Consider the following 14,407-nt stretch of genomic DNA (forward strand, 5'->3'; position numbering starts at 1 on the left):
TCAAGAAAGATGGATGCCAACCACATATAAGTATTTATAATGTAACAAAGTATAATAACCGATGCCAAATAAATCAAAAGTAGAAAGGGCAATCTAGAACTAAACATATAGGAACAAATCTCCGTACTAAAAGTGAATGTAAAAATTAATATCACAAGGTTGATTTCTTCTATTTATTTCATAAAATTTATGCACTGCTCGATTGTAAAAAAAGAAAAAGAAACCTCAAAGTGGTTTACAAAAGATAAGACAAGAAAATCAAGAAAAATCTACAGCTATACCTCAAAACATACACAAATTAAAATACTAGAACAAATTCAAAATTCACATCAGTGTTTCTAAGCATCTGGGCAGGCTTGTCTGAACAATAATGTTTTTAGCAGGAGCCCAAAAGAGTGCATGACCTCAACATGCAGGGAGTTCCACAGTGTAGGCGTTGCCACGCTAAACAATAGAGTTCTCACAAATGTAGAACGGGTATTATGTGGCACTTGTAGTAGGGTCAATTCTCCTTATCAAAGTGATCAAGTGGGTGCACGTAAGGTAATTTGGCACTAGATGCTGGTGTGGGGCCCCAGTGTTAGTCCTGCTGAAATGTGAGGTCACCCAGTGAGCTTCGTGGCCAAGTGGGGGTTCAAACCCTGGTCTCCCAGGTCCTAGGAGTCTGATGCTCTAACCACAAATATAAATATATGTGTTTGTACATGTGCAGAGGCATACCTAGGGGTTGGTGAAACCAGCCTGGTTAGGGGTGCAAATATCACCTCAGAAATCTGCCTCCAGTTATCTCCCCCATCCCCGAGGTAACACCATATTTACTTGTGGTGCTTTAGAACAGCATCCCAGTAGTGGCAAGATCTTTGTTTGGTTGCCTGTATGAGCTGTTGTGATCTCAAAAGGTTGCTCCTAGTGGGGGATAAGCTGGATCAGGTTAGATTCCCCATTTGCCAGGTTGAGGTCCAAGCCGTGTGACACAGCAGGTCTTAGATCTGTTGGTAGCTTCCTGGGAAAGGCCGCTTTGTGGAAGGCTCTGGCTGCCATTAAGCAGGAGTTTCTCTTGACCTGATGCTGTGTTGGCTTTAGAGAGGCTCCTGGCCCTTCCTTTTTCATTTTCAGATTGTCGGGGTAGGAGAAGAAAATGAAAGCCACCACAACCATCACAGTAATTGAGCTTGGAGAAGCTCTGCTTCTTCTGCTGCTGCCTGGGCACCTACTTTCTGGCTGTCCTGCCTCAATATTCTGCTTCAAGCTATTCCTGTCACTCCCAGGGTCATCTAGTCCAACCCCCTGCGATACAGGGATCTCAATTAGAGCATCCATGACAGAAGTCCATCTGACTTCTGCTTAATAACCTCCAATGAAGGAGGTTCATTGGAAATGAATGCAAGGGAATTTTCACAGGGGGAAACTTTCAATTATTCTGTTACCCCACCAGGTCTCAAGTGGTATGGCTCAGTGATGTTACACATCACATCTGTGAGTCTGGGCTACAACAATGGAAGAAACTGTAGCTGACTAATCTCTGTCTTCCAAGCACCCCTTAAAAAGCCAGGAGCCCTGTCCCATGTCCGGAACCCATCAATCCTACTCCTGAGATCTCCGTTTTTATATATAGGTTTTATTATTGTGATTACTTTCCATTTACACCTACAAAGATGTCTCTTGCACAAAAGTACTGAGAGGTTTCTCCACCCAAACAATGTGTCACTGAAGCATGTTAACCAAAGGACTAAAAATGCCACAACCTGCTGTGACTTGCAAAATGTACTCCAGCATCGCAAAAACAGCATGTTCTTATTGCACATGCACTGAAGTATCAGTGCCAATATGAAACCAACTAAGTCTTTTGATTTAAGGGGGGGGGGGTGTTGTTCAGCCATCCCCGATCCCAGTTCCAAATTAAGAGATGTCTCATGAAGGACACAGGCTTTCATCATTCTACTTCTTCTTGGTCTGGTAATCCTAAAGCTTTCCCCTGGAAGTGAAAAGACAACCAAGTCAGTAAGATTTATACAATTCTGTATGTTTTGGGGTTCACAGCAGAATCTCTCCCCAGTGCTAAGGAGACCAAATACAGACTTATGCCAATTAATGCACAACTTCTGATCTATCAGTCCAGATGCATCACACTACAGATTTGTAACACAACCTGTTTCTTGTGCCTGCAAAAGCAGCAGGAGGCAGTGGATGCTAGTCCATTAGGGAGAATGAGGCAGTGGGGCATTGCAGATGACCCTGCGAGAGATCCCTCCTGAAACCTGAGAGCTGCTGTCAGCCAGTGTAGACAATGCTGAGCTAGGTAGACCAATGGTCTGACTCAGTAAGACAGCCTCCTATGTTCCACTTTGCTCATACTTTATAGCCAAGAGGGTGAAGCTCATCCTGGGAAAATGAAGTTGGTGGGGATAAACTTTTGGCGGATCAGCTACTGGAGATGGGAGGAAGAACAACACTGATTCCTGGACAAACCACTCTCTGTACCAGTTGCCTTGGTAATGCCGAGCAACTCTCAATACACTACTGGAGGTATGAACACTAATGTGCGTCTCTGCCTTGCTCACTTGACTCTTACAACCTATGTATCCACTTTGGACAAGGCGTTAACCAGCTTCAGACAGATGGGCTCTTGGGAATCAGAAAAGGGAATCAAGCCTTCTCTGAAGCAACTAACAGTGCTACTCTAAAGCTTTGGACCCACTTTGAAGATTTGGAGAGACACAGTCAAGTGAAAAGGCACACCCCTCTTCCTCCTTGCCCCAAGTGCTTTCTAAAAGGAAAATGCCAGACAAAGGAGGGAGAAGACGGACTGTAGTTTTGTGACTAACAAATCTAGCTCCTAACTAGTAAATGCTGGATATTCAACTCCCACCTCTGCCACACACGTCCACCCATAATTGTCATAATTGTCACAAGCACTTTCAGTGAAAACTGATGCCAAATTCAGTCAGAAAACTTTAAAAGCTTCAAACTGTTATTCATCCATCTTGACCCCTGCAATTTTGCAGGGAATTTACCTAGAGGTATCTATATGATATACCATATGTTTATGCCAATTGCCAACAACATGGTGAGGGGAGGAATCCCTTTTTCAAACAAACAAACAAACAAACAAACAAACAAACAAACAAACAAACTTTAAAGGTTTATCTGTACCTTGTCTTAAACATGGCTCCACTCAGAAGAGGCTACTTTGCCCACAGATTTCATCCAGGTGTGACAAAAGTTTTAAAGTTCTTCAATAATTTTTTTTTTTGTTTTAATTTGTGAAGCAAATTCACAATACAAAATTTAAAAATCAACTCCAAGCCTCCCTTTCTCTCCCCCTTTGAACAGAGGTCGGGGAAGCTGGCATCAAAAGACAGTTGGTGGAAGGGGCAAAGCTGCTTTCTTGCCCCCACCTGCCCCATCCTCTTTCTCCTCAGGGGAACAGGAGGGCTCAGGGGAACAGGCAAGTAGACAGGCAGAGAGGCAGACAGGCAGAGAGAAGATCAATAAACAGGCCCCTCCTCCTGTTTTCCACCCCCTGCCCCACTAGTCTTCAGACAGATGCACACGTACAAACACACATGGCTGTTATACGATCCAGTTGTCTTTTAAAAGACAAAATTCACTTGCGGGGTGGGGGGGGGTGGCCAGCAGATGGAGCTCAGCTGGCTGAGCTTCCCAAAGTCATTTCTCCTTCTTCCCTTCTTTGGTCTCCTCTGGCACCTCCTTGGGGGCAGAGTTCTCCTCATAGCTGAACATCTCTGCCACTTCTCTCTTCACCAGAGCCACCAGGAGAGGAAAGCCAATGCAGGCTGGGACCAGGTAGCGCAGGGCTGGCTGTGCATGTCTGAAGATGTGCATGTTGAAGATGGTAAGGCCCAGCCCAAAAATACCGCATAAGCCACAAAACAGGTGTGGAAGTATGTGTGCTTGTTCCTCTTGAGGCAAAGCATGGCAGTAAAGCAATGAAGACTATTGGGGTGACAATGTCCCCCAAGCCCATCATGGCAAAGTTGTCAGCCTCCAAGTATTTCTCTAGCAGATCTTGGGGGGAAACCAATTTTATGGGTGCTTCAAATGACTTTGCGACCGTCACCATAATGTTGGTGCCAAAGACACAGAAGACATCATACACGAAGAGCCCACCAAGCAGAATGCAGCCGGTGCTGACATTCTTCAAGTTCAGCAGCTCCACCCCACTGAGAGACCCACTGAGACCTCCGGGCAGTATATAAATTCACTGAATAATAAATAAATAAAAATTGAGAGGGAAGGCCAGGCCAAAGAAGTTGTTGGCAATCCAGTGCTTTCTCAACAGGTACCAGATTTCCAACACTGCTACTCATGGCCAGGCAGACAAGGCCCACGGTGTCAAACTCGCGGTCGACAATCTCTGCCTTGGTTTCTTCAGAGCCCCGAGTAAAGTGAAGCTGGTACTGTTTGTTGGGAAAATTCAGAGATAGTAACAGGCTGATGTATTCGTGAGATAATATTTTGAAGAAGAGGTGGAGGCCTAAGAGGGTGCAGCTGGCAACGACAGGAAAGCGGGCAGCATCTCAGTTGGCAATGGTCTCTGGCATATCCAAAGCACTCTTCCCCTTTGCGCAGGAGACGGGAGTGCAGTGCCCTGAAGAAGATGGGCAGCAGGCTGCCATAGGCCAGAGCATGCCCTCCGGGGCGGCAGGAGGCAGCCCCGGCCATGGAGGCGTCTCTGGCCCCACTCCTGTTCTGCACCTCAGTGCAGTGGCGTAGCGTGGGGGGTGCAGGGGGGGTCGGCCGCACCGGGCGCAACATCTGGGGGTTAGGGTTAGGGATAGGGTTAGGGGGCGCAAATCCACGGGTTAGGGGGCGCAAATTACTTGCCTTGCCCCGGGTGCTGACAACCCACGCTACGCCACTGCCTCAGTGTGCTCCATAGCCTCCAGTCAAAAAACCGCAGCCCCCAAAGTTTAAAAGTTATAGCCATTTGTTACCCCGCCCCAAGAGGCAACTCAGCTTTCTGAAGCTTTGGTTTCTCAGGCAAAATGAGCATTGCCTAAAGCGGACTGAGGGAGATAAGCTTTGAATCTGAAGCCCCAACTTAGGATCCAATTTGGATCCCCCCTCCCCCCACGCCCGTCTTGAATAGATACACTACAAACTTTTATCGGTTTTACAGTGGTACCTTGGATTAAGAACTTAATTCGTTCTGGTGGTCCATTCTTAACCTGAAACTGTTCTTAACCTGAGGTACCACTTTAGCTAATGGGGCCTCCCACTGCCACTGCGCCACAGTCGCACGATTTCTGTTCTCATCCTGAAGCAAAGTTCTTAACCCAAAGTACTATTTCTGGGTTAGCAGAGTCTGTAACCTGAAGCATCTGTAACCCGAGGTAACACTGTATAGTCATTTCACTACCACAGCTTTATCTGAAGAAAACTGGGAATAAAAAATTGGTAAATTGGCTGAGAATTTTCCTAGCCAATGGGATTACATTTTTCAAGATTCCCAAAGAAGGGCTATAGTTGTTAAACGAATTTTAATCTGCACCCTAGTTATATCCTAACACAGTGACAGAGCTCAGTGCAAGCTTGTAGGAATAAGAGCACAAATAATAATTTCTACTTTCAGAATGTCAGAACAAATGTGTGGTATGTAACACAGGGTACCCTGCATTCGCACCCAACTGTCACGAATGGCTGCTGGCCCAGCAGCTCCAATGGAAAGTTCACAGGTAACTATTGTTTAGAAAGGGGAGGATGTGCCAGCAGAGGAAGCAAAATCTCTTACCCATCCACCTTGACTATGGATCCAAGGGCTGAAGTTTTCCTTGAGGTATTTTGCTCCAAAGCCCAGTATGGTGTTCATGGGATGGTTGTCTATAGCAGTGAGTCTAGTTATGACTTCAATAGCAAAAGCAACTTTGATACTTTGTGCTTGCACTTCAGAATCTGCTGTAGAGTCTGCAGGTATCTCTTCTAGGAATTGATCGGCAACTCTACTGAAGAATCCATAGGACATCAGTTCTGAGGCACACTGAAAGAAAGTCCTGTCATTTTGTACCTGGAAATGAATGTAAGGCATTTGTCATTAGGAACAAACAGAGGTATTGGTCCCATTTCAGGCACAACAATCTCTGAACACAGCAAGTTCAAGGAAGGCTTTTCCTTGTAAAATATACAAATAAGAAATAATTGCTCTCCTATTCTCTGGTAAGTGTGGATTTGTGAGACAACTTCTTTTTTACAGCCAGCTTGTAAATGTAGTCCTGGAAAAGTGCTTTCAGCTGTCCAAAACCCCAAATAAATCTTTGGAAAAAGATTACTGAGGCCTCCTTAATGTACACACATTTTATGTGGATATAAACAAATCTGATGGATCAAATTGGGCACCACAGTGGATACAGGGAAGCTGGAAGGTGTGCAGAAGAGGGTGACCAAGATGATGAAGGGTCTGGAAGCCAAGACTTAAAAGAAACAGTTGAGGGAGTTGGATATGTTTGGCCTGGATAAAAGAGACTGAGAGGAAATAAGATGTCACATGGAAGATGGAGTAAGCTTGTTTTCTGCTTCTCCATAGGGTTCCAGATACAAGAAAGTAGATTCTGACAAAACATTAGGAAAAACTTTCTGACAGTAAAAGCTATTCAGCAGTGGAACAGACTACCTCAGAAGGTGGAGGATATTTTAAAGCAGAGGTCGGACGGCCATTTGTCAGCGATGCTTTAGTTGAGAGTTTTGCATTGCAGAGGCTTGGACTAGATGATCCTCGGGATCCCTTCCAATTCTACTATTCTATTATTTTATTATCCAAACCTAATCTGAATTCCACAAAAGGCTTTCTCTTGTCTTCCTTCCCCTGCAGCTGCTCTTTAAAATATATCTTTCTCCCCTTTCTACACATTCAACATTCTAGAAAAGCAATTCACAAAATTGTAAATAATAAAATAGAAAGTTCTGCAATTACAGTGGTGCCTCGCAAGACGAAATTAATTCGTTCAGCGAGTTTTTTCGTCTAGCGAGTTTTTCGTCTTGCGAAGCACGGTTTCCCATAGGAATGCATTGAAAATCAATTAATGCATTCCTATGGAGACTGCTTGCCAGGCTGGCGGTGTGGAGAAGGGCTTTTCTCCCCACTGCAAGCCTTCAGGACAGGTACGGGAACAGAGGGGAAGGCGCGCAGCGCTTCTCCTCTGTTCCCAGGGCTTGCGGTGGGAGGAGGGTTTTTCCTCCCCACCGCCAACATTCAGAACAGCATTCTGAAAGTTGGCGGTGGGAAGGAAAACCCTCCTCCCACCGCAAGTCTTCAGGACAGCCATCCGAAGGCTGGCGCAGGGAGAAGGTCTCTCCGCCCCACCGCCAGCCTTCGGAGCAGCCATCCCAAGGCTGGCGGTGGGAGGAGGTCTCTCCGCCCCACCGCCAGACTTCGGAGCAGCCATCCCAAAGCTGGCGGGGGCGAAGGTCTCTCCGCCCCACCGCCAGCCTTCGGAGCAGCCTTCCGAAGGCTGGCGACAGGAGGAGGTCTCTCCGCCCCACCGCCAGCCTTCGGAGCAGCCATCCCAAGGCTGGCGCGGGGAGAAGGTCTCTCCGCCCCACCGCCAGCCTTCGGAGGAGGTCCGAGGACAGAGGGGAAGACGCACTGCGCTTCCCCGCTGTCCCAGAGATTTCCCTATGGGCTTTCGTCTTGCGAAGGAAGCCCATAGGGAAATTCGTTTTGCAAAGCGCCTCCAAAACGGAAAACCCTTTCGTCTAGCGGGCTTTTCGTCTTGCGAGGCGTTCGTCTTGCGGGGCACCACTGTAAATGCTTAAAGATTCAATGCAAGTAAAAAACAACATAGTACAAATTGCAGCCTCAAACTGGTTACCTTTTCCTGCAGTTTATCTCCCGATGCTCTTAACAAGGCAACTATTTCTTTTATTAACTTTTCTTTCTCATCTGGTAAAACAGGAAAAAGAAGAAGAAGCTAATTTTCTGGTTTAACGCAGGATGTAAAATAATCATTTACATTCATTAACACAAATTATTTCGTAAGCTGCCTCAAGAGCTTTAAGTATTTATGGAATGCTTTTTCCATGTGTTCTATGTATATTATCTCAATCAGCAGAGGTTGTTTGGCAATACTAGGGACACGGGTCCAAAACACTCTTGGGCTTGCTGATCGGAAGGCTGGCAGTTCAAATCTGTGCGATGGGGTGAGCTCCCGTTACTCTGTCCCAGCTCCTGCCAACCTAGCAGTTGGAAAGCACACTAGTGCAAGTAGATAAATAGGTACTGCTGTGGTGGATGGTAAAAGGCGTTTCTTTGAGCTCTGGACTCGTCACGGTCCTCTGTGCACCAGTAGTGGTTTAGTCATGCTGGCCACATGACCCGGAAAGCTGTCTGTGGACAAACATTGGTTCTCTTGGCCTGAAGTGAGATGAGTGCCGCACCCCATAGTTGCCTTTGACTGGACTAACCCTCCAGGGTCCGTTACCTTTTACCTTTACCTGGCCATACTATCAGCTGCCTCGTGTGGAGAATACTGACCATCACTGAAGGTGGCTGAGAAACAGTGTGATAGATAACCCAAAGGGCACAACTGTGTTATATATTTGAAAATGTTTAAATAAATCTGAAGGTGTGTTTCAGTTATGGTGCTTCCAGACAAAAGCCATATTGCAGATGTCTGTTACTTTTCTGAACACACATAGAGTTTTTAGTAAAGGTAAAGGGACCCCTGACCATTAAGTCCAGTGACTCTGGGGTTGCGCACTCACCTTGCTTTACTGGCCGAGGGAGCTGGCGTTTGTGGCCAGCATGACTAAGTCGCTTCTGGCGAACCAGAGCAGCGCATGGAAATGCCGTTTACCTTCCCACTGGAGTGGTACCTATTTATCTACTTGCACTTTGACATGCTTTTGAACTGCTAGGTTGGCAGGAGCAGGGACCGAGCAACGGGAGCTCACCCCGTCACGGGGATTCGAACTGCCGACCTTCTGATTGGCAAGCCCTAGGCTCAGTGGTTTAGACCACAGTGCCAGCCAAAAGGCTATGCCAGTACGCTGAAGAATGTGTGCTGGAATCCTTTGCAACATCCAGGGGTTATGTGGCAAGTGTGCAATGGTTCCTTGACAGACAAATCAATCAGGAAAAGGTTTCTTCAAGAAAAAAAGTTTTTGAAAACACAGACTCTACAGAAATGCCATTTGGCTGCTGAGGAAAAGCAGATTACCTTTTTCAACATCATCTTCATTTTCGGGTTTGGTGGCACACCCACCATCTGGTTCTAGGCTCAGAGTCTGTTCCAGTTCTTTGACTCCTGTCCTTTGAGGGAATGGCGTGGAATTATCAACTATTTCAGCAAGCTTGTCTACCACAACATTGATGTCTGAATCACCTGTTCAGAAACAAATTGCGACAAATTCGCTGGCTGGTTTTCTTACACCCTGCACAATCTTGAAATTATCAAGCACGTCACCCTTAGAATCCTCAAATGCTTTAGCCTTTCTCCATAAGGAACATGCTCAAATGCTGATCCACTCAATCCGGTGCTGTAGATGGTCTTCTGGCAGCAAGCTCACCAACAAAGACCTTTCCCAGTGCTGCATGCGATCTACCACTGAGTCGCAGAGGCCAAGAGGACAGCTTTTTGGAACCCCAGTGGCATGGGACTATCTGCACTGTGAGTTCACCCACCTGTGACCCTGCCCCACTTCTGAAAATGTTCCCTCCACCTTATGTAGGATTGGGGAAAGCCTTCTGTTGCCTCTGATAGGAAGTTGAATGGTGATGTGCTTAGGCGTGTGATGTGTGCACGACTGTGGAGTGCCATACTTCCTTGGAGTACCCTTCCTTGCCATACCCACCTTTGCCATGCAGTCTCCTGTGCATTGGCAATGAGGCAATGTAGCCCTCAGGCTGAAAAAGGTTCCCAGTCCCTGAGGCAGACCCTCACAGAATTAAGAACCAGCCCTTCACAATGGACGTGCATCGCTTTGGTCAGAGAGGCTGCCAAGGGGAGCAGATTTCCCCACAAGAAGTCTTCTTCACTCTTTAGAGCTGTGGTTCCCAACCTGGGGCACACACCCCAAAGGGGGGCAAGTTGATTTTTAAGGGGGGCAATTCGAGATAGACCAAGTTAATGGCTTTTTAGGCTTCTTCCATGTGAATAGGAGTTCACTTTTTGAATAGTAAGAATTATATGTCATGAGGGGCGGGCATCAGGATTTTATAGATGCTTAGGTGGAGCATGGCCAAAAAAGAAAAAAAGAAAAGAAAAAAGGTTGGGAACCACTGCTTTAGATAGTTTGATAGATTAGCTATGTTACTTCTATTTATTTATTTCATAAAATTTAAGCCATCGCAGTGGCTTAGCTATCATCCCCTTAACCTACGGAACTGTAAGGAACTGCAGTTCTGGGAACTTAACCTGCAGAACTGTTTTGAAACCAAGGCTAAAAAGCAAGCAATAGTTGCCACTAATATGCTATTAGAGTGTTTAACAAATGGGGGGGGGGATTAAACCCACCTTGCTCTTCTAGTGAAAAAGCAGAACAACTTCCAACACCCGCCTGCAGGCTTAGTGCACGCCCATTTACAGCATCACCCCTTCTGAACGTCTTCCCAGAATCCTCTTCAGCTTGCGCCCTTAGACAGGAAGGAAAGAGAAAGTGCTTGCAATGGGACTTCTTCTTCTTCTTCTTCTTCCTCCTGACTCTGGTCGGCTGTCCTTGGTCCTTGGGAGACGAGCCTTGATGTGCCTTCTCCTTACCTTGCCTCTTCTCTCTGCCTAGAGATGATCCCTCTTGGCCTTTCGCTTCCCTTTCTAAAAGATGCCCGTATTTGCTAGCGGACAGTCGACGCTGCGCATAAGCCATAAGCACTCTGTACTCTGTGCTGGTTCTATTGACATCCTCCAAAGGGATTTCTTCCATACTGGAAGAATTTGCCAAATTCATGATGCACCTGCAAAGATAAAACAACAGCAACACCATTTTATTGGTATTACCAAGTAAAGGTAGGAATTTCTTTGGAGTGCTTTGCTATAATCAATTTAGAGACACATTGGCAAAAAGTGGGGGAAATCTGAGCAAGCCAAGTTCAAACAGGAAACAATTTGAATCTCCTTTCGTTCTGTCTTCTCGCCCTAAAAATTTCAGCCCAGCTCTGAGGAGCAGCAAGACTTTGTACACACTGGTACAGAGGAAGCGCATGGACAATCATTTGAACACCTTGTCAGGCTCCATGTATTCTGTACTTAAATAAAGTAAAATTCTATTGCAAAGTAGCACAAACTTTTCATCCCATATAGGGAATGAACTTTTCCTATTCTGCAATTTTGCATATTTATTTTACTCTTCTACTTCTGTTAGGCATGGTCAGGGTCAGGGTCAGGTACAGCACCAATGGCCAGTCAGGCCACGCCAGGGTTTCTGAAGAGCACTGCCTTTCACTGTTCTTGCTGGATACTTTTCATCAGCAGGTGGCCCCTGTGAATGGGAAGTGACTTTGGCTTCTGTTCACAAGCATCCCCAAGTAGGATGTTTTATCCTGATCAAATTTGCAGATGACACCAAACTGGGAGGGGTGGCTGGTCCCCACCCTAGTAAGGTTGTATGTGCTGAGGGAGGGGCATTGCCAGCACCATGCCAAGGGCTCTCTGATCAAATAAATCCTTATTTAACAACTTTTATCTAGGTGCTATAATTCCTCATCTTACATGCACTTTGACTTATGCAGTTTCAACCAGATGTAGTTGGTTGGGCTGCATGAAATTTCATAAGCCAAGTCCCAAGCAAGGCAGAACGCTTCAGAGCTCTTTTGGCACAGGGTCCACTTGGGGATAAAGGGACCCCTGACCATTAGGTCCAGTCGTGGCCGACTCTGGGGTTGTGGTGCTCATCTCGCTTTACAGGCAGAGGGAGCCAGCGTACAGCTTCGGGTCATGTGGCCAGCATGACTAAGCCGCGTCTGGCGAACCAGAGCAACACACGGAAGCACCGTTTACCTTCCCGCCGGAGTGGTACCTATTTATCTACTTGCACTTTGGCGTGCTTTCGAACTGCTAGGTTGGCAGGAGCAGGGACCGAGCAATGGGAGCTCACCCCATCGCGGGGATTCGAACCGCCAACCTTCTGATCTGCAAGTCCCAGGCTCTGCGGTTTAACCCTCAGCGCCACCCACGTCCCCACTTGGGGATACCTGGCCTTAAAAGAGCTTTTAAGCTCTCTGGCTTGATTGCTAGGCAAGGCCCACTCAATGCAGAGCCTGGGAGACTCTGGGATGCAGACTCTCCCCCCCACCCTTCACCTGCTAGCTACAGGGTGGCTCTGGGGGTTTGAATGTACACATATACATTTCCACATATACACATGTGAATGAGTTTTGAACATAAGCACCCCTACAGACAGATAAAATTGCTATGTTCTCTCATGTTTGTGTTGTTCCTGAACATTTCACTGCAAATGTTTGGGAGGCAATATTATTCAAGAAAAATATCATTTCTAAGAAGTATTAAAATCATTGCCCCTTGGTAAGAGAAAGAACAGACTTACCATATATTTCAGAAAACCTGTCTCTGATCTTTGTAAGTCAGTCCTCAGCTTCCTGCTTTCATTGACTAGAAACTAACATGGAAATGGCAGCAACTGATTTATTTTAGGATATGTCAGTTTGTTTGTAACAGATCCAAACTGGCACACCTGCTGTGGAACCAGATAAATGGCATGAAGGGCAACTTCTAATGATTTACAGCAGAGCTTTCCAAACTGTGTGTCGCAACAAGATGTCAGCTGCAGTGTGTAGGGGTGCCACAGGAATGCTCCCCACATTTCTGGGGCTGGAAAGGGGTTAGTTTAACCTCTGGTTTGCTAGTAAAACTGAATTACTGTATTGCAAAATGATGCATATCTAAAAAGTCTGTCACCAACATGAAAAGTTTGGAAAGCTCTGATGCTTCTGAAATACAAAGTGCCTTACAGCCACTGCTTCTACTTATAGTCTCTAATTCTATACTAACAGTACTCCTCCAGATTTATTACAATTAAGTTTACATAATTTCAATTTATTGTTTTTACATGAAACCTTAGTGCAACAAACTCATGAGCTATGCACTTTTTCAGGGTAGCCTAAGAGAAACAGGATCATTCCAAGATCCTTCAACAATACTTGTTTAACACTCAACCATGTCTGGTCAAGTGGAAATTCAATAGCAAATGGAATACATTCAGCAACCATTCCAGCAGAAAGTGCCAGGAGACAGAGTTTCGCTGATTTTTAAATTTTATTTCCACATAATAGTTTTCAAAGTGCAAATAGATGAATAGGTACTGCTCCAGCAGGAAGGTAAACAGCGTTTCTGTGCACTGCTCTGGCTCGCCAGAAGTGGCTTAATCATGCTGGCCACATGACCCAGAAGCTGTACGCCAGCTCTCTTGGCCAATAAAGTGAGATGAGCACCGCAACCCCAGAGTCGGCCACGACTGGACCGAATGGTCAGGGGTCCCTTTACCTTTAATAGTTTTCTACTTATGAAATATCTGAATTCCTGAGAGAAAGGCAGTTCTGACTGACTTTCCCCAGCCCAGCTGAAAGTCATATATTACTCAGTATGAAAGTTCAAGGAAGTTTCCTGTAAGACAGACAGTATTCAGGCTTAAGCAAATAAAAATCATTAAATCCTGTTTATATAAAACTTTGGGTAATTACCTTCAGATAATGTTTCACAAACAGCCCCCGAAAGGATCACTTGTTGGTGGCCAGTGAATGGCACCGTGGTGAGGTGTCCACTTCCTTGTTTTACTCCCACCACCTTAAGTTCCGCTTTAGGAGAATAAGAAACCAGCTCAAAGAGCCCAGCTGCTTCAAGGGCACTTTCACTTCCTTATTGGAACTTTGTTTGCTGAGAAATGAAAAGGGGTGGAGCTAAGAGCCTGGACACTTTAGCCTAGCAGTCATTTCTCATTTGTTAAAAGAAACACACCCACTTAAAGCCATTCTGACCTTGCGCCATTCATTCACCATGTATCTAGGATTATCTGCAAACTGGAAGGTCCTTCTGGTCCACCATCCTGTTTCTAACAGTGCCCACTCAGATGTGCCAAAGGATGCAGGAGAAGGATGGGGGAGGGGGGAAGCACCCCCCCCCGTTTGCCTTCCTGGGCTTGGTAAACAGAGCTACACTGCCTCACACCCACATCCTACATTCATTCTCTAAACTAAATCTTTCTATATTCTAACTTTTATCAAAAGTCTGCAAGTTTTGACTGTAACGATTTCTGTAGGAATAAGCATCTGTTTCCTGCAAAACTCTGCCTGTGCCTCTGTTTCCACGACTGTACTTAAGAATATTAAATGAATGTAGGGCAGCACTGACACCTAGTGAGCAAAAACGTTGCTACAACCAAGCCAGTTGTTACTGTAAGAATACAACTTCTGGAATGTTACTTAGTAACTCCCTGATTT

The 14,407-nt window shown here is 45.8% G+C and overlaps 1 protein-coding gene and 1 pseudogene across 2 annotated transcripts; both read right to left on the reverse strand.

Moving 5' to 3' along the window:
• Positions 1-1,095: 1,095 nt before the first annotated feature.
• BCL2L14 (BCL2 like 14) lies at positions 1,096-13,858 on the reverse strand. The gene is made up of 6 exons (XM_081861426.1): positions 13,652-13,858; positions 10,473-10,909; positions 9,177-9,341; positions 7,830-7,900; positions 5,756-6,028; positions 1,096-1,975 (listed from the first exon to the last, which is right to left on the reverse strand). The coding sequence occupies exons 2-6, from the start codon at positions 10,900-10,902 to the stop codon at positions 1,934-1,936; spliced, it is 981 nt and encodes a 326-aa protein (XP_081717552.1). The 5' UTR covers positions 10,903-10,909; positions 13,652-13,858; the 3' UTR covers positions 1,096-1,933.
• LOC309342728 (minor histocompatibility antigen H13 pseudogene) lies at positions 3,471-5,017 on the reverse strand (annotated as a pseudogene). The gene is made up of 3 exons: positions 4,959-5,017; positions 4,328-4,512; positions 3,471-4,203 (listed from the first exon to the last, which is right to left on the reverse strand). The product of its transcript is annotated as a minor histocompatibility antigen H13 pseudogene (transcript).
• Positions 13,859-14,407: the final 549 nt, after the last annotated feature.

Source organism: Podarcis erhardii, assembly GCF_964252035.2.
Source record: "Podarcis erhardii genome assembly, chromosome: 5".
In the NCBI taxonomy this organism is placed as follows: Eukaryota; Metazoa; Chordata; class Lepidosauria; order Squamata; family Lacertidae; genus Podarcis; species Podarcis erhardii.

What these genes read in the sequence shown, in the direction of transcription:
- BCL2L14 (XM_081861426.1), bottom strand. Translation starts at nt 10,902, where the DNA reads ATGAATTTGGCAAATTCTTCCAGTATGGAAGAAATCCCTTTGGAGGAT. An exon ending in TTTTTCACTAGAAGAGCAAG is followed by an intron (nt 9,342 to 10,472) that starts GTGGGTTTAATC and finishes GTTTCTGAACAG; the next exon opens with GTGATTCAGACATCAATGTT. An exon ending in TGAAGATGATGTTGAAAAAG is followed by an intron (nt 7,901 to 9,176) that starts GTAATCTGCTTT and finishes CTGTTTTACCAG; the next exon opens with ATGAGAAAGAAAAGTTAATA.